This window comes from Miniopterus schreibersii (assembly GCF_964146895.1).
Source record: "Miniopterus schreibersii genome assembly, chromosome: 2".
Classification (NCBI taxonomy): domain Eukaryota; kingdom Metazoa; phylum Chordata; class Mammalia; order Chiroptera; family Miniopteridae; genus Miniopterus; species Miniopterus schreibersii.
The window spans coordinates 162,141,053-162,160,565 of NC_138102.1; the positions used below are offsets into that span (position 1 = coordinate 162,141,053).

General features: G+C 38.6%; 1 protein-coding gene across 1 annotated transcript in view; it reads left to right on the forward strand.

The window, feature by feature from the left end:
• Window positions 1-14,747: 14,747 nt before the first annotated feature.
• SLC15A5 (solute carrier family 15 member 5) overlaps window positions 14,748-19,513 on the forward strand; it is a gene marked incomplete at both ends in the record, with an annotated part of 73,907 nt that continues 69,141 nt past the window's right edge. The window contains 2 exons of the mRNA XM_081127804.1: window positions 14,748-15,108; window positions 19,243-19,465. Coding sequence (XP_080983930.1) covers window positions 14,748-15,108; window positions 19,243-19,465 — 584 coding nt within the window. The remainder of the gene's footprint in view (window positions 15,109-19,242; window positions 19,466-19,513) is intronic.

Consider the following 19,513-nt stretch of genomic DNA (forward strand, 5'->3'; position numbering starts at 1 on the left):
AATAAAATTTGAAAAACTATGTATGGAGATTTGATTAGGTTCTTGACGAAGGACTTCTGTCCCTCCAGCCCACGTGTGTTCATTGTTACTTGGGGCAGGAGGGTTTTTTTGGGGGAGTGGGCAATTGAAAGGGAATGGTAATGTTTCCAGTTACAAATACCGGGGTATCAGTATGTGGTATCCTCCTTTGTGTGTGAATGTCTGAAAACTTCTTTTGTGTGTCTCCTCTAAGCGTGAATTGGCACTGATTGATTTAGATACCTTTGTGTGTTTCAGCCACTTTCCATGATTTGAATCTTGGGCTTGAGTATAGTTGACCAAAGTAGCTCAAATTAATTAATCCTACTTTATTTGCATACCCGGAGTAGGGTCTCTAGGATATTAATGCAGATTTATGTAAAAGGCACCAAGTTAATATAGCTCTGGCACTTCTGGAATGGAACTGGAGCCTAGTTCCAGAAAGAAATGTTACAATAAACATCCACCCTTGGAAACTATTTTTCTTCAACCAGGGATGATTTTGATGTGTCTCACAGAGACTTATTTTTTAGAAATCAGAAAACCTCTTAAAATAAAATATGCAAAAAAGAAAAAAAGAGAGAGAACTCATAGACATGAACAACAGTGTGGTGACTGTGGGGGTAGAGAGGGGTAGGTGGAGGTGAAAGAGGGCATAAACAGTGATGGAAAAAATAAAATAAAATATATGCAATTTAAATGCTAAGGCAAAAGTAAAACTTTGGGAAAAACAAATTAGAGAACAAAGAAAGGTTGGATTCTTTTTCCTAAATCATAACTTAGCTTGAAACAACCTAGAAATTTTGTTACCACTAGGTTTTTTACACCTAATCTTCTCAAGACTACAATCCACGCAGCAGTTCACCCTCTCCTGGGTTTCCTACAGGACCTTGATTGAGCTGGCTTCCTGCAGGCTTAGGTAGGGCGAGCAAGAATCCATCCCGTGGTGTGAGGCTGGAACCCTCCTGCGTGACCCTCAAACCACACCCATATCCTAAGTGCAAAGATTCCATTGCTCTTATTATTTAGGCAACAAATAGGATATACAGTAATACAAAACAAATAGGAAAGCTTTGAGGACCTAAAAACAGCCTGGAGGGCCATGGAAGCCTGGGAGACTGGATCAAGTCAAAGGGCATAATACTTCTTTCACTTGCTCTCAACATTCCTTCCTACCCCCAACACGCATGCACACACACACACTTTGCTTGTTCTGATAACTTACTTAATATAATTGATCAATTAATTGTAAGTGAGAGGAAAAAAGTCTTCCAGAATGTATGAAAAAACTTTTTGTGAAACATTTACATGCTTTTGGCACAAACAAGCAAGACTGAGGTGCCCCAAATAATATTTGAGGATAGAAAGATACAATGGGAAAAAGTTGAAAGGACTTTATAGGTCAAGAGGGAGTTATTAAGGGGATGCAACTGATCACTAAGTGGATAATATATTAGCAGTAGCAGGAGTATCTTGAATTTATATAAAACTTTCTACTTAATGTCAGTTGTAATGACTTATTAATAATTAAATATAAAGTGTGCCTTGATTTCCTATCTCTATAAAATGGGCGTTAAATTCATCCCACATTTCATCTACATTTTCCAACACACCCTCCCTGATGGGTGTAGTAGAATAGTATTCTTAGCAAAAGGGACAGGAGAAAGAAATCAAAATTTTATTGAGTGCCTACCATGTTCCAAAGCACATTAAATACATTATTTCATTTAATCCCCATAACAATCATATAAGTATTATATTATTAATCAAAACTTATAAATTGAAATCAGAGATTTAGAAAAGCAAATAACTTTTTTAATGTTTCATAGGTAGAAGGTGGAAGAATTAGTATTTGAATAGAAGTCCATCTGGCTTCAAATCCCAGCAAGCTTTCTTTCCCCTGTGTTAAATTCCTCCCTAATGAATGTAGTATGTAGCTGTGAAGAGTTAGCAGGGGAAAAATTTCCTGTATGTCCATAATCTAATTTCCAGGATTATCTTAATGGAAAAAATGAGCATCAAGCCTCATAGCAAAACCTGCTAGTAGTGAAAGTCTTTTGGGAAATCTTGGAATACCAATCCCTTTAGTTAGTTTGGCAACATGGCTTTGCCTCCTCCTACTAGGTCATGCACAGCCTAAGCCTTTCAGTAAAATGCTGCTGATTGCAAGTGACTTCCAAACCCAAACAAGCGTTTTAGGTCTATTTAATAGATCAATACAGTAATTCGCTGCTGGGCCCCTGAAATCATTTGTTTGAACCTGATGTCTATGTAGTCAGATTGAGGTGTATACATTAGCGTGTGCAGGGAATTAACACAAATAACTTGCAATGAAAGATGTTGGACCAATTTAGATCGTGTGAAGGAGGTAGTATTTAACTCATTTCCAAGTGACTGGGATTAAATAGGTCATTATAAAGGCAATGCCTTCAAGGAGCATCACAAAGGAAAATAAACCAAAGGCCAAAGGATATGTTCCGTGATGTGTAGACACTTCAGAATTCAACAGAGCAGAGGCTATGAAGAAAACAGCTAAGAAAATACAGATAGATGATGAACTTATTGCCAGAGGGGGAAAAAAAGTAAGAAAAACTTGATATAAATTGAAGGGTGTATTTTTTCTCCTTTTCCTGTTTCTTCTTTTGTTTTAATCACTTCTATTTGACAGTGAAAGACTCTCCCAAGGGAAATAGTAGAGGACCTGTTGCTTGATTCACTTAAACTCAGTGGACAAAACACCAGAGGGGAACAATTTTGCCTTAACTCCCCAGAGGAACAGGGTGTATGTGGAACTAATAATAATTTTCCATCTCTAATTTTGATGACACGAAAACCAGTTATGTGCTTATTTGATCTAACGTTGGATTGGATTCTAGAAGCAGCATTTCATACCAACTGAAGTCTGTTAATTATGTGTGCTGGGCCATCAGCCAAAAGACCATGACAATAGCCTGAAGGGAATAAAGTAAAAAGTTTTAACATGGGTCCTTCTATCAGGAACAGAGAAATGGCCATAAGGAGGGAAATTTCATTGCAGTTGAGGTGTGGCTCATTTGTCAGGTGTGGAGTAAAAGAGGGTTCTCTGTAAGAGAAACAAAAGAGAAACTCTTGAAAAGAGAGTTAAAGGAAGTCCTCTGCTGACCAATGAATGACTTGAATGTGCCCATCAATGTAATACTGATAACACAGAAGTCATATAAACATTCATTTATTTATTCCATCATCAAACAAACAGATGTCCTACAGCCAAGTACTTTGCCAGGTGTCAACAGGAAGAAGAATAAGACTTCACCCATGTCTGCAGGATGGAAAGACAAGCTGGGGGGAAGATGCAAACAGACAGTTATAATGTAATTCCTCAAAGCACGGTGTTACAGAAGCATGGGCAAAGAACACATCGCCTGCCATGGACTAAAGCATGGAGACATCTTCCTAGAGGACAGGAAACCTGAAATATATCTTGAAATACGAATAAAACTTAACCAGCTAGGGACAATAGTCTTCATGAAATAGGAGACAGAATGGGCTGAAGGAAAGTGAGGCCAGACTTGTGTTGGGAATAACAAGTAGTTCAGTGCAAAAGCAGAGAGTTTGCTGCAGGATGAAGAATAGAGGCCAGACCATGGGAGCAATGGGAGTCTTCTCCAGGGGCAAGACCTTCATTCTGGAGAGTGGCAGGGTGAAGAGGGGACTATGGCAGATGAATAGAGACGGGATTGGAACATCACCAAAGCGGAGACAGGGTCATCAGCAGGAAAATTCTTACAATAATTATGGCAAAGGGTAATGTGGGCCTGAGGAAGGAAACTAAGGACAGAGAAGAGAAGACAATCTGAAAAATACCTGAGGATAAAAATGGGCACAGCCTGATCAATGACTGGGTGTGGGGGAAAGTGAAAGAAGACATATGCAAAACCTCAGAAGTTTAAGTGAGAAAGGGGAAGGCAGATATGAAAGGTAACAACACTTAGCCATGGGTCCAGGAAATCGCCTAAAAGAAACCATGTTGAAGACATGTAGAGAGAGACTATCTGAGAAATCCTGGTCACAGCATTTCCTGAACATATGTCCTCATTTTTACTTGGAGTACTTGGTTTGAGGCCATCTAATAACATATCCAAGTCTATTATATTTGTTTTCTGGGATTTTTGTTGTTGTTTTTTACTGCATAGTATATATCTATATGCTACATATAAAAGTGCCTAAGTACATTTTGGTTGACTGGGTTTGAATCTAACTCCGCTCGTATTTACTGTGGCATACCTGCTTAAGTCAGATGCCAAGCTAGTTTTATAATGGTCTTTTAGGCCCATCATTTCTTTCTCTTTTCTTTATTTTTCTATCAGCGTCTCCAATGGACTGAGGCACAACTGAAAGTTCCTATCCAACCTGATCTTCCTGCAGCATAATTTTGATATGAATCAGCACTTTTATTACATAAATCTCTATTTTCAGCTCAGGACACCAGTATATAAGGCATTATATTGCCTGCCATTTAGAATTTCTGACTCATTCAGAGTTGACCTATAAGTATGGGTTAGGAAATGATAAAAATCAAAACATAATTTTGGTAGCTATTTGGACAGATGGAACATCAACATGCCCTTTCTATTCTGATTTTTACTAATCTGCCATGACATATAAATTTTTTTATTCACTTAACAAGTATTCATTGGACACACTATTTTGAGGCCCTTAAATGTTTCTGTGGGAAGAAAAAAACAGCAAAAATTTCTGCCATTATGAAATTTAATTCATCTACAGGGAAACATTCAATTAAATGTGTGTGTGTGGAAAAGGGGGAATGTATGTGTAAAAAGTAGATAGAGAGATGATAGATTAGATAGATGATAGATGATAGATATAGATAGATAGATGATAGATAGATAATAGATGATATAGATAGATGATTGATGATGATAGATGTAGATAGATAAATGATTGATAGATGATATAGATAGATGATAGATAGATGATAGATAGATAGATAGATAGATAGATAGACAGACAGACAGACAGACAGACAGACAGACAGATAGATAGATAGATAGATAGATGATAGATAGATGATAGATAGATAATAGATAGATTAGATAGATAGATAGATAGATAGATAGATAGATAGATAGATGATAGATAGATAGATGATAGATAGATAGATAGATAGATAGATAGATAGATAGATAGATAGATAGATGATAGATAGATGATAGATAGATGATGATAGATAATAGATAGATTAGATAGATAGATAGATAGATAGATAGATAGATAGATAGATAGATAGATAGATAGATAGATAGATAGATATAGATAGATAGATGATAGATAGACAATAATGAATTTGGTCAGAGTTAGGGATATAGGACTGAGATGTTTCTTGGGATGTGGGACTTAGAGTGTTAAAACCAGGAAAGTCTCATGAAAACCAGAACAAGTTGGTCGCTCTAGAGTGTGAAGCAGGGACACAGTAAACAACTGTAAAGAGGACTCTCAGTGAAGGCCTAATTGAGAAGATGGTATCTGAGTAAAATCTTAAAGGTGAAGAAGTTGGACATGAGTATATCTGGGGGGAAAGCATTCTAGATAGAGGAAAGAGCTTAGGAAACAGCTCTATAATAGGGGCTAGTTTGGGGTGTATGGACATAGTGAAAATACATATACAGACAGACTATGCCTACAAGGCAGCAAAATTTAAAAAGGTTTGAGTCAGAAGAGCAGTATTTAAATCCAGCATCTTCTACTTCTTAATATTTTGATATTGGACCTCCCCAAACTCTCTAGGGAAATAATTATACATTATTAGAAATATAAAAACAGTAGATTTAAATAGTGAATGGATAAAATTATATTTGTGCTGAATCAACAAACCAAAAGAACTTGGACCCAAATCCATTGTAGCTGTTCTTTAATATCTTTTGAGTGATTTGGACTTTGTCAACATAAAAAACATGAAACCAATCAATATAATTTTTCTTGTACATATTTCTGCCTTTTACTTTAACAATACAATAAGAGTGTAGGAATCCTAAAATATTCAATAAATATTTGGTATGACCATAATAACCTCAACCTTTATCTGTACCAAGACTAAGTAAACATTTCGCACATACACAAAAAAACCCGGAAACTTCCATTTTCTTATTATTTTACTTCTTAACAGCTTATCTAGATAATTCAGTGAAAAGAATCTAGCTGAGAAGGATTTTATATGAATTAGCTAGAATTATTGTTTCAGCAAACTATACAATTAAATTTCATATTCATTTTGCATGTTGTGAAAAGTTTTTACTTGTTCAGCTAGAGTGAACAGTTTAAATAAAACCAGATTTACAGAGCTCCAAATCTTTCCTCCCTGGTCATTTTCTACTCAAGGATATATTTTGGCCTAACATGTACCAAATCACAACAGAAGTCCCTTTCTTTTCATTTTTACCACATCCTAAGCAATTCCTCCAAGGACTTTCTCAGAGTTATCTGCAGATGGGAAAGGCAATTCACAATGCAATAAAATTTATAGCTCATAAAATTATGAATAAGCCAAACGTTAAAAAAGAAAAGTTAAACTAGGTTTAAAATGATTTTTATAATATCAACCACATGAATTGACACAGAAAATGAATTGCAAATGTAAGGGAATGCAACAACTAAATGCTCTGTGCTCTCTGGGTGTTAAATGGAGATTGTCAGCATAGCACAAAAAGATTCAGGAAATCGTCATTGATTTCTCTCAGCAGAGGTGGCCGAAGGAAGGCCCAAAGTACATTTTTTTTAAAGCAGATTAACTGGGTATGACTGTAAGGACAAAAGTCAAAATAAAAGAAGATGTTTGGATATTAGATGATGAAGTGAGTCAACCTGTGTCATCATAATTAGCTAGTTTATTAATATTAATAATAGAAGGAGAGCAAAGGGGAGGCTCTTTGCTCTCCCTTTGTGGTGAAATTATAAGCATGGTCGCTTGGGCAGCTTCACCAGAAGCTACAGCTTCACGGTCCCCAGGGAACCACCAGTCCATTCCCTGCAGATCACTGGGAGAAGGGATCAAACCAAGCGGGAGATGGGCACAGGTGCAGTGAAGTCAGGGTGGTGTAGGGAAGGTGCTTGTCTGTCAGTCTAGCTTGGGGAACAATAGGTTGGCTAGGGAGTGAACCCCAGTGCAAGGCCACAAAATCTTGGAGAGTTAAAATCCCCAAAGAGCTCCCTCTCTCTTGCTTGCCCTTGCTCATTTGCTCTCTCCTGCTCTGTGACCCACAGCCACCCATGTGTTCGCATGTTCCCTCTTCATAGCTCTATGGCCTTAAGCAGCCACACGGCCCATGGCTGTGCGGACCCCACGTGCAATGGACTGCAGCTGGGAACACAAGCTAAGCTAGCCAGATGCTGGACTGGACTGGACTTTAATATGGAACAGAAATCCTGGGCATTGGCCTTAATTCTGGCCCTGCTGAAGACATGGTTGGACATTTTCCATGCCGGGATGTTAGAAGATGGGACCTTGGAGGGAAACCTCTATATTTTTTTATTACTAATAAAGTTTTCCATGAAACTCCACCCCCCTGTGGGGGCCTCAGGAAATTCTTTTCCTCGAGGCACCCCAAGAACTCCACTTCCGCCAATAACAAACCCAAATTATTGGTGTGATTATTTTGTTAAAAAGAATAAAAATACAAGAAAATAAAAATTAAACAATCCAAACTTTACTTTCTCTCAGTAGCAGTCCTTTTTCAAATGAAATAATAGAATTCTTAGCAATATTAGAATAACCTCAATTTTCCATCTCACTTACCTAATTACCATGGATACCCCTTAGAGACAACTTCAGAATCTAGAAGGATGATTGATGAAAACAGACATTACGAATATCCAATCCAGAATTTTTGAGTCACCTAAAGATTTGTGTACACACTTTTCTTATCATATACACTTTTCCTGGATAACCTCATTTATTCTATTGGCTCTAGTGACTATACAATGATTCCCAAATCAACATCATTATGACTCATATTCTTGTGCCCCAGACCCATATTTCTTTCAATATTTGAATGTTTCCTGGTAACTTTAACCATATGCTTAAATTCAAGCTAAATATCTGACTCCATCCTGATTAAAGGCCATTCACCCAAATGTGTGTAGAAGGGACGGGGGGGAGGAGGGATTAAGTCACGTTTTATACATCCCCCTCTGGCCAGTATACCTGCCCCATTCCAACCAATCAGCATATTACTTCTATACTAGCCAGTTCCACTGGCCTTCCAGCCATTCTTCCCATTGCTTCTAGAAAAATGCTTCTCATTGCTCTTAGAATATAGTTGGTACTCCATCAATTCACGGTGGAACACTTCTGATAACTTTCTACTGAGTTCAGAATAAAATCTAAACTCTATCCCAACACAAGACTCTCCATACTTTTGCCCTGTCTAGCTTTTCTCTCACCACCCCTCTTTACAGTGTGCTCTAGTATAACAAAATACCTGCAGGTCTCAAGCTCTCTTTTTGGTTTCACACATCATTGCCTGTGGCCCACTTCTCCCTCTTCCCAGAATGCACCTCCCTTTCTTCTTGGCCTGGAAAACCCTTTGCTCCTCGAGATTTCACTCAGGCATTACCTCCTCCAGAAAATCTTTTCTGTACAGTCTCATTAAGGTGCACTTCAGCTGTTATCCCAGAGTGCCCTGTGGGTACTTCTACGAGAACAATTGTCACTGTTTCTAATTGTATTTTTATTTCAGTCTTACCATCAGACTATGAATTCCTTGAAATCCAAACCTGGGTCCTTCTTATTATAGTTTTCTAGCACAGAACAAATAAATATTTCTTGAATGAATGAAGTAATCTTATCACAGTTAGATGTATATGGCATATCTAAAATACATAATATATTTATTGGAGGAAATTGAAAGTTAAAGATCAGACCTCATTCACCACTGAATCCTTAGCACCAAGCAGAGTGCCTGACAGACAAAAGGTGCTCAATAAATGTTGAATTTTTAATAGTCCTAAATTGGATTGAGTTGATTTGATGCCGGAGTTCATTGGAAAATCATGCCAACCCTCTGTTCTCTTGTCCTATGCCAAAACTTAGAGTAATAGTCTGTCATTTGAGGACTTATACCGGGCAGAGCAGTACGAAAAACTTAAAAGTCTGGTCTTTATTCTCTCGGAATTTTACAATCTAAATTTATACATAGATGCATATATATGTTTAATATCAGAATCCATCACATGAATGAGACAGACAGGGTCTTACTAGGCCTATAAAATAGTTCACCACTCCCCCGGCCTGCCATGGATTCAGAGATAACATTGTCCACATTTGATTATGCTATTTTACAATACAAAAACTTTTCTAAAATACAAGTCAGGAGCTAAGAAATGAGTCAGAAAAAGACATCTCATCCTGAGATAACTCACTCCAATTTCCTCATTAGTGAAAACGACATCATCATAAAGAATATCTGCCAACAATCTGATATAAAAATGTACATGCATCATGAAAAATAATTGCTGTTCCATTACTACTGAATTATAAAACCATAGTACAGGTGCAATAATGCAAGAGCCTTGAAAATATGAAAAACTGCTTAGCTTAGGTAATTACATGTGTTTGAATAACGTCCCCAGAATAAAATTTGCAGAGTTTGAAGAAACAATGAAATCAGAACCAAAGTGCTATTTATAACCATATATATTTTTTAAATTTTGTGTTTTTCCCCCTGTATACATTTTGAAAGGCCAGGAATAATTTTTTAACTCTGGGGTCCAGGGAGGGAGAATAATACAGGAGCTCTTGCTCTGTTTTCTTCCTTCCCTACCTCTCCTATTGGATCTGCAAGGATAGTAATGCACAGATAGAAATCTAGCCCTAACCACGGTAATTGCAACTTTTAAAACACTTAAATCTTACGCCCTCCGTGCAGTTTACATAGACAAAAACCAAAATTTATAAGAAGACAATTCTATTACTACTATGAAGAGGATATATTTCTTGTAAATTTTCAGGGTCTTTAGGAAGGAACACTAGAATCAGAAAGCTAGAAAGGGCCATAAATATCATCCAATCTAAAGTCCTTATTCACTATATAAGATAGCTGAGGTCCTAATGAGTTAAGTTCAGTGTACAAATTTGTGGAGATAAGGGAAGAACTGAGTCTAAAAACACTTCTACAATATTATGGATTTGATTAAGCATAAGCTCTCTTCATCTGGGTTAATTTCTAAGTTTCAAGATACGCAAACTTAAAAGCTCTAAGACAGATTTTTACCCAACTACAGTGTTTTAGAAACAAAATTGGACTGGCAACAAAAGGGCATACATTTTATTGCAAGACAAGCTATTAATTAGCTAAGTTAGCTTAGACCAATCATCTCAATTCTCAGACCTTCAGTTGTAAAACACCATAAAACAAGGGATTTGTCCAAAATGCCTTCTTTCATATCTAAGATTGTATCATTTTGAAATTAAGGGATGGTTGGTCTAAAATTATGAGTTTTTTAAATCAGGTGCCATCATTCTACCTCTATATCTACCATCTCCAACCCCATGGTAAGAGACCTTTCTTAAGGAAGACACCATTCCTTCAAAACATGTCTCTACAATGGTCAAGATCAGATTAGAAAGAAATGGTTGGTTTAAAAGTGGAAGCTTCGTAGTCATCAACATTTTAAGGCCAGTACTATAGAGGATAGTTATTTCCTCCTATATATCTTCCCTAAAATTGGTGCAGGCAAAACCCAAATCTTAAATGAGTGACAAGGAAATAATTTTACCTTCACATTAACATAGCATGTGATCCAAATACTTGCTTTTCTTTTCTGAAAATATAATCTATTGTTAAAGTCACAGCTAAAGTGTTTAGTTTAAGAAATAAAGAAGAAAGTGACTCTAAGATGTTCAAATTAAAATTGAATCAGATCCACATTTTGTGATTATTTTCAAAACAACTAAATTGTCTTATTTTAATAAAAACTTTTTCTCAAAAAAGTTAATTGTTGTTCTATTGTTTAGGGTTAGCCTTGACTATAGTTCCTACAGCCTTCTCTAGGTGCTTTGCACAGGATCGGCACAGTGTCCCCATAATTTCTTATGAAATTCTAATGCCATTCAGTAGGAGTGATTAAATAGTAATCTTCTAAGCTGCCTTTGCCTTGAAAATGTTTAACATTGTCACACAAAGTGTCATTGAAGGTTATGCTTCACCTGCACTCAAACAAGAAGTAACTCTTCCCACACACACAAGGAAGGGAATTTGATTCCCCTTTTATCATCTATTGCATATGCCAGAGGTGTCTCAAACTCAGGATGTCAAACAGCAAAATCCTCTTACTTTACCCCAGATCGGTGCCTTTGTTCTGAATATCACCACTGTCCACCGTGATGTCTGTGCTGGAAACCTGGACATCATCTTTGATGTCCTTCCTCCAATGAGTCCTAAAAATCCTGCCTCCAATTTTCTTCCAAATCCTGGTGCTTCTTGTTATTATTCATTTTTGTGTAGATTACTATGCGAGTACTCGAGGTGACGGTGGTAGTAAAACAAGTAGCTAAGGATTATTGTCTTGTCAATACCTCTTAACTGGTGCTCACACTTCTGATCTTGAGTCAAAAAAAATGATTTGTTATGAAAGACTTGAGTCCTTTACACCCTGCTTTATTGTAGAAATTCAATTTATTTGGACAGGTCCAGCATATAAAAGAGGAATAACTTCCAGAACCAATCCAAATTCTGTCTTATGGAGCCATTTGTGATCTGGCTTTTTCTTTTCTTTTCAGCGTCATCACTCATTTCTTTTCCACATGCCTGCAGCTCCCTGGGCCAGGCCTTCTGAATCTGCTCCTGCTCTGAACCAGTAAAAACAACCTCTTTAGGTCCTTTGAGAGTAACATGTTCTGTATTTTAGAGAGCATGCTCTCTGTTAAGTGTATCTCTGCTTTCAAAAACAATATGGACTTCTCAATTAAAAAAGAAAGTCTGAAGTTTGTATTGTAATTTGACATTATGTATTAACACACCTAAAACCTTTCCCACACTTTAACTCAGTAAAATTGTTTCTGAACAACTAGCCTAAAAATATAATGTGGGCGTGGGCAAAGCTTTGTGTGCAAATATTCATTCCAGCATTGTTGATAAAGGTGTGTTTTCTTTTCAATGTGGCTTCATGGTCAAAAGTTAAAGAAAAATTACTTATAACTAATCTGACACAAATGTTACCAACAGTGGAGAAATAGTTAAGTGAATGATGTGTCTATTAATACAGCCATAAAAATGTATGTTTACAGAGAGCGCATAATGGTATGTTAAAGTGCTTATAACATTACCTGCAAAAGGAGTAGAAAATGTATTGTACAGTAATTGTACATAATTATATAATTTAGATACTTAAAACCTACTAAAAAAAATAATCATGGAAGGAAAAACATCGAAACAAATGCTCCAAAAACTTTCACTGTTTGTTTTTTCTCTTTTATATCTATCTTTAGATATTTTCCAAATTGTATCTAATGTACATACATTGCCTCTAAAATTAAGGAAAAACATCACTTTATTCAGGGGGGTCACGAGGTGGAAGGAGAGGAAGAGAAAATAAGCCTGGAGGTGGGGAGAGTTGCATAAAACTAAAGTATGCGTAAGGCCCCACCCAACGTCTCAAACTTGCTGATCAAGATGATGACATTCAATATTCCCTGCCAAGTGCTCTCAAGTGGAGTTGGTATTTGTCTTTCAAGCTCATTCTGAGCTTGGTATTGAGAAATACCAGTAAGAAAGAGGTGTTTTCCCTCTTGCTTTAACTCTATTCAGCAAATGCTGCTTCTCTCCCTAACTCAACCACCCCCAAACCACAGGTTCCCACCACCTGTGTGGCCTGTTTGTGAGCAAGGAAACACAGAGGAGCCAAGAATTCTCACATAACCATCACCAGGCCCTGGGAGGGGCAGCTCAGGCTGTGAAACAACATTCCGAGAGTTCTTTGTCAGCTACAGAAAAACTCTCTCTGGCATCTGGGGCAAACATAAAGTGTCATTTAGGTTCTTTGTAAGCCACAGAAACCAAATGTGGCTAACTTAATCAAATCAAAGTTGATTGGAAATTGAGGCCTTTACAGAAGGAAAAACTAATCCTGCCTCCTGGAAGACAAGAACCAAGGAGGCACTGAATTCCCCATCAGAGCCTCCTGGGCAATTCCTTTCTGGGCACTGCCATCTAATGACTCAGTTTCCACCATGACTGTCTTGAGTCCTCCACTCGGAATTAAAGTTCCTGGGGAGAAAAAGTGAAAGGACTGTCTTTGACCATGTGCTAATCTCCTTGGCCAGAAGAAAAGAGATACCCTGATTAATAGCCCCACCAGGATCTCATGTCATAGATGCAATTCATTCCCCAAAGGTAGGATGACCACATGTTGGCGTTTGCCCTAGACAGACCCAATTTATAACTGTTTTTCAGGAATAACTATAAATAGCATCACTTTTACTCACAAAAGTGTCCAAGTTTGGATAATAAATTGCATTATCACTCTACACAAAGGAAAAATAGGGCATTGTTACCAAAGAGGGGGAAGTGATGCTGAGCAGATGAAAATAGCTACCATTACAATGAGACTATTAGCAGGGGTCAAAACAAAGTGTTTTGCTCCCAATCTTTCAGGTCAAAAGATAAGAATCAGAGCCAAAGCCCTTATCAGTCTTTTGCTTTTGACTCCAACATGAAAATAACATTTCTATCCTCACTCCCTATGTGTTGAATTATTATGACTTTGACCCAATGGTTCCATTGCCTTGTCTTTGTATGTCCTTGCAGCTAAACCCCTGAATGTTAAAGTGTTCTCTTTTACTGCTGCTTTTTTAGCTTAATTGGTGCCCTCCTGCTTTCCAAAATAGAATGCTAGCATCCATTCACCCAGCTGGAGGGTCAGGGTGATACCAGATCCAATATTCCCCAAAGCGTGTGTAGGATGGTTGCTGCACTCCTGCTGCTGACTAGTAATAAGGAGTCAAATAGCGCCTTTTGATTCTGATTTCCTCCGAGAGGCTGCTCTACAAGCATGGGGTCAACTTAAAGGAAGAGGGATTTTTGTTTAATATTTTCTCCTTTCATTAGTGCACTTAAATTACTTTCTTGCAAACTCTGCTTGTTACCTAAATGTACTAGCACTTTTGTTACCTAATTAGCTTTCTTATCGGAAATCCAACCAAAAATAACAAGAAATGTAATAATGATAAGGTATCCTGCCCCCTCGAAGCAGATTTCCTTTCGCGCTTTATCTCCTGGCTCTGTTCTGGCTTGTTTAATTAAAGTATCAGAAATTATTAGATTCAAATTATTTCTTGATCTAGTGCTCAAATTCTCCAGAAAAGCTGCTGCTTCTGCCTCAGTATTTAAACCTTTATCAGCGCGAGGCAGATGAGTTTCCACATGTATGCAGCTGGATTCAGGGAATTCGATATAACTTTGGAGGGAGAGCCTAATTTAGCCTCTGAGTAATTAGACAAACAAATCAGATCTGGCTACCCGGGGCCACCATGAACATTAAACACTCATGTCTCCTCTCCTGTGTGCCTGGGTCATCAAAACGAACAACATCAGTGTGCAAGAAACCTATGAAACTTCAGCGTGGAGTTGTGAAATTCAAAGCAAAGATCTCATTCATTTTTTTCATTAGAGAGGTAGAGGTAAAAAAAATCACCAAGTTCAAACCACTGACATAAGTCATAGTCGAGGAGGGTAGTCATGTCTGTTGTAGACTTTAACATAACGGAGGAGAAATCCCCCTTAAATCACGGCGTTGAGAAGGGGGAAAATATAAGATGTCTTGATTGCTTCTCTTCATCAAACTCTGTGAAAAAAATTCATGTTGGGGTCTGCTGGCTTCTGGTGGAGCTGTGTGAGAGGTTCACTTTCTTCGAAGTCGTCTGCAACGTGATCCCCTTTTGCACTGCCCAGCTTGGCCACCACAGCCACCAGGCAGCCATTCTGAACTTGTGCTTTATCGGAACCTCGATACTCAGCCCTGTGTTTGCGGGATGGTTTGCTGATGTCTGTCTAGGAAGAAGCAAACTGGTATATTCTTGCTTATTTCTGCATTTTCTAGGTGAGTGTCCTCTCCTGACTGGATTGTTTTGCAACTTAATTGAATGGCTTGTCGTTAGAATTTTTAGTTTATATTATTTCTACCTTGCTCTTAGGGTAAAGTGTGATTAATGAAGCAAGAATGCTGTTTCAATTTATTTCCTCTCCTGTATTATTTGAGCGATGCTAGGAAGCGTGTGTGTTGGAGGGTGCTTTGATACCTATGTCGTTGCACTGACTATGTTTTATAATAATTACCTCTTTACATTTCTGTCTTTCGTAGTCCTTAGAACACCTCCTTCACCTGCTCCTATCCCAGGTCCAAATTCATGACAAATGCTGTATGAAACTTGAAGTTCATTTACTTCATAACTGAGATGAAATATGCTAAGAAAGTCTTTGAAGTTCATGTAGAGTAATTGAGAAATATTTCCATCAAATGGTGGTCTTTTAATTAGTCAGGTAGTAATTAAGATTGCACGCAAAGATGTGTTTTCTATATCATGAAATACGGCTGTATGCTAAAAAAAATTGAATGAATTCAAACCCTACACTGTACCTCTTTACATAGGAAAAAATAAATGTATCTAAACTTTTGGAAGTAACAAGAAATGTTGGGGAAGTACCAGAATTGTTTGGGGTAAAGTGAACAAGTTGATAAACAGTCTGGAATTTTAGACTGAAAGGTTCGAATTGTTCTAGACAACAAGGACTCACTGACGATCTGAGGAAAGCATCTGGGGAATGCTTTTCTTCAATAAATAGGATGGTCCAGCACAGTGAGAGGTTAAATAGAGAGAAACCAGAAAATCTCAGGAGGGTGGTCTAGGCAACGGAGAAGTGTCAATCCAGGAGAGGCCGTGAAAAAAACAAAAACTAGGCAACTAAATTAGGACATAAATACGACGGAGGAACAAAAATCAGCTCCAAGCTCCTGAGTTGAGGAGCTTAGGAAGGTGGCGCGTATGCTATTCAGCGATATAGAGAAGTGCGGCAGAAATGCAGGTTTGGGGGCACAGTGGGAGAGGCGAATGAGGAAGGGATGGGTGTCAGATATGCAGCATCTCACGGTCTCAGGCAGGTGGCAAAGTACCACTCGCTGAGTGGATTAGAGTGTGACACAAACTCATAAGCTTCTTCATTGCTTCAGTCTGTGGAATAAAATCTAAGTCACTGCATGGCAAATATTCATTCACCGTTCAACAAATACTTCTCATTGACTACTCCATCCCAGGCATTGTTCTAGAATCTGGAAATGCAACAGAGAAGAAAGCAGTCTCTTCTCTGCCCAAGTAGACTTTCTGGTGCAGGGAGAGAGAAATAAGTAAATAGATACTATGCCAGGTGTTAACGAGTGTCACCATGAAAAATACGCTGGGTAAGGGCACAGGAGAGACTAGATAGTCACAGGATGCTATTCTGTATCAGGGAATGCTTTCTGATAAGAAGACATTTAAGCAAGGGCCTGAATGATTTACTCTTAACTTGGTAATAGGCCATATCAGTAGCATTTGGTAACTTCTTAAGATGGTCATTTCTGCCTGGCCGGGCGTGGCTCAGCCGTTGAGCATTGACCTAGGATCCAGGAGATCGGGGTTCGATTCCCGGTCAGGGCACATGCCCGGGTTGTGGGCTGGGGAGCCGATCAATGACTCTCTTATCATTGATGTTTCTCTCTCTCCCTCTTCCTTCCCTCTCTTTGAAATCAATAACGATATGTTTAAAAAACAAAACAAAACATGGTCATTTCTATTAGTCTAAATTCCTATGCAAATCATCAGAGTAGGACTGAGCCTCAAACTTTGCAATTTAGCAATCAAAACACCTAAATCAAACTCCATGTCCATTCATTTATTTATTTATTTTTACTAAAAGTTATTTCCTGTGTCTATCACTCACAGCTGCCAACAATTTCCAACCAGTCACTAAGTATCAGAGGTTCTATCAAAAATGTATCTTCTGTCTGAATTGCTAAAACCATAGCTCAGAGAGGCAGTTTTCTTTCATTGACCATCACAATGGCTTATTTACTGGGCTCAGCTATCACTGTGACTCTAGTCCATATACCTTTCCACCGGTAACATTCACTATATATTGGCTCTATTATCTAAAAACTAAAATCCAATTTGTACATAAGAACCCTTACAGTCTGTCTTGAATTTACCTCTATATCACAACCACCCTAAACTCCCCCTTGCCTACTTCCTGCTTTTCTAATCTTACACATGCCCTTTCCTATGCCCAAAATTGTCAGCCTTCCTTTATCTTTCCATCCCATATTCAAGACTTGAAAACTGCTCTTCCTTCATGTCCCATGTACTGTTTATTGCTCACTTCTCTGCGCTCAACCACACTCTGATCATACCTATATGATCGCATTTACCACCTCACGATATAACTGCCCACCTGCATGTCTGCCCTGTCTTGCACTCAGCTTCTCAAGAGAAGAGCCAGTCTCTCAGTCCCCACCTAGCAGGGGATATGACACATCCTGCTGCTTTACACAAAACCACCAAGTCCCGGCGTGCGGAGTATGCAGTGCACAGTAGCCTGCACCATAGGCTTTTAGTTACATCAATTTTGTAGCATATAGAAATAAAATTTTGATCTAATGAAATCAGTATATGATGACATAATCTTAAAAGATGGAAGTGCCTTTCTCACACAAAGGAACAACTAACAGTTCTTTGTCTTGACATAAATGGTTGCTGCAGGAAGCAATTCCTCCACCCATTCTCTTTGGAGAAACTTAGCCTGGCCAGGCCTCACTTCAGCCTTCCAGAGACGAGCACTGAGTGGCAGGGAGAGAGAGCAGTTGGTTTGATGTAGGCTAACCTTGATAGGAAATATTTCAAGCTCAGTAGTTAAAAGGGCCTACCCTCATGATAAATCAACCTGTTACCAAACAACTATTGCATGAATATATCCTTCACATAGTGAAAGCCACCGAATCGTTAGAACCACTTTTTGCGTTAAAGGAGCTTGTAGCCTAATTGAGAAAACTAACCATACAAAATTTATACCAAAAATATGAATGCCAAATTAATCAAATGGGGGACAAAAGCTAACATGCAGATGCCATTTTTTGCTAATCAAATTGATTTTTTAAAATTTTTAATGATTTGACCACTTGAAGACAGGAATTCCAAGAAAAGGGAGACTACACCTGAGTTTACTTGGTAGCACTGAGTAAGTCACTTAACCTCACTGAACCTTCCTCCCTTCCTCCCTCCCTCCCTCCCTCCCTCCCTCCCTCCCTCCCTCCCTCCCTCCCTCCCTCCCTCCCTCCCTTCCTTCCTTCTTTCTCTCTCTCTCTTTCTTTCTTCTTTCTTTCTTTCTGAAAAATTAGAATAAGAAAATCTATCCTCTGACATCACGAAGTTTTTCCAAGAGGAAGCAATATAGTACACAAAAATGTTTTTGCAAGCTATAAAAAGTTTAGCAAAATATGGAAGTGAATCGTAATTTCTATTAGACAGGGAAAGTCTTCAGGTGTGGTCCCTGCGAGCAATCCTCAGCCCTCCACGGTCACTCTTTCGTCCCCTCCCTTCCTGCTTAACTGCATCGCCCACCTGACCCCCCTCTCCGTGCGCAGCAAAGAAGGCTCCAGCCCACTGCGAGAGAAATGACAGAAAGAAGGCCATTAAAGTAACAACAGAAGTAGAAAAGGAAAAGAGAGGCTATGTTCTCTAACTATAATAATATTATTCTTAAAACGTTTTGCTTAACAGGCTTCTGAGATGTCTGAGATCATCACATTTTTATCACTCTATTGATTAAGAACAAATAACCGTTATTAACAGTGGTTTCTCTGGGGGTGAGATTACAGGCATCTTTAGTTTCTCACGTTATGTATTTCTAAATTGTTTTAATTTTGTTAAAATGGGCATGATTTGCTTATACATTCTGAGAAAAAAGATAGTTCAAGCTTAAGGGGGGAAAAACAAGGACTCTGGATTAGTTAAAATACACATTGAAGGAAATTTTCTCATGTAGAAAAATCATGCTATCTCCAGAATGACAATGGTTAAGAGATATTCTAATAAGACAATCACATAATGCTGGTGCTTTTGGAGGTAAAACCTTACTTATGACGCGACTTGGTGATTCGATTGGTTTATGCTGTAGCTGTTCTTCCCCCCACCCCTGTCTACAGGCACTGCCTTGTTATCTGCCGTTGCTTTCCCCTTGGGAGATTTCTACACAGCCCGCGGCCACGGGCCCCACAGCATGCCAGCGGGGGCGCGGGCCGGGCTGTTTCACGCAGCGTTGCTGGCCCTGGGCCTGGGCGCGGGAGGAGTCAGGGCCATCGCCTGCCCTCTGGGCGCTTGCAGCCTCCAGGAGCATGGCCCACAGAAACCAATGTCTTGTTTGAACTGGTGAGTAGCACAGGTTGGGACAGAAACAAGGTTGAGGGCATTCCTCTC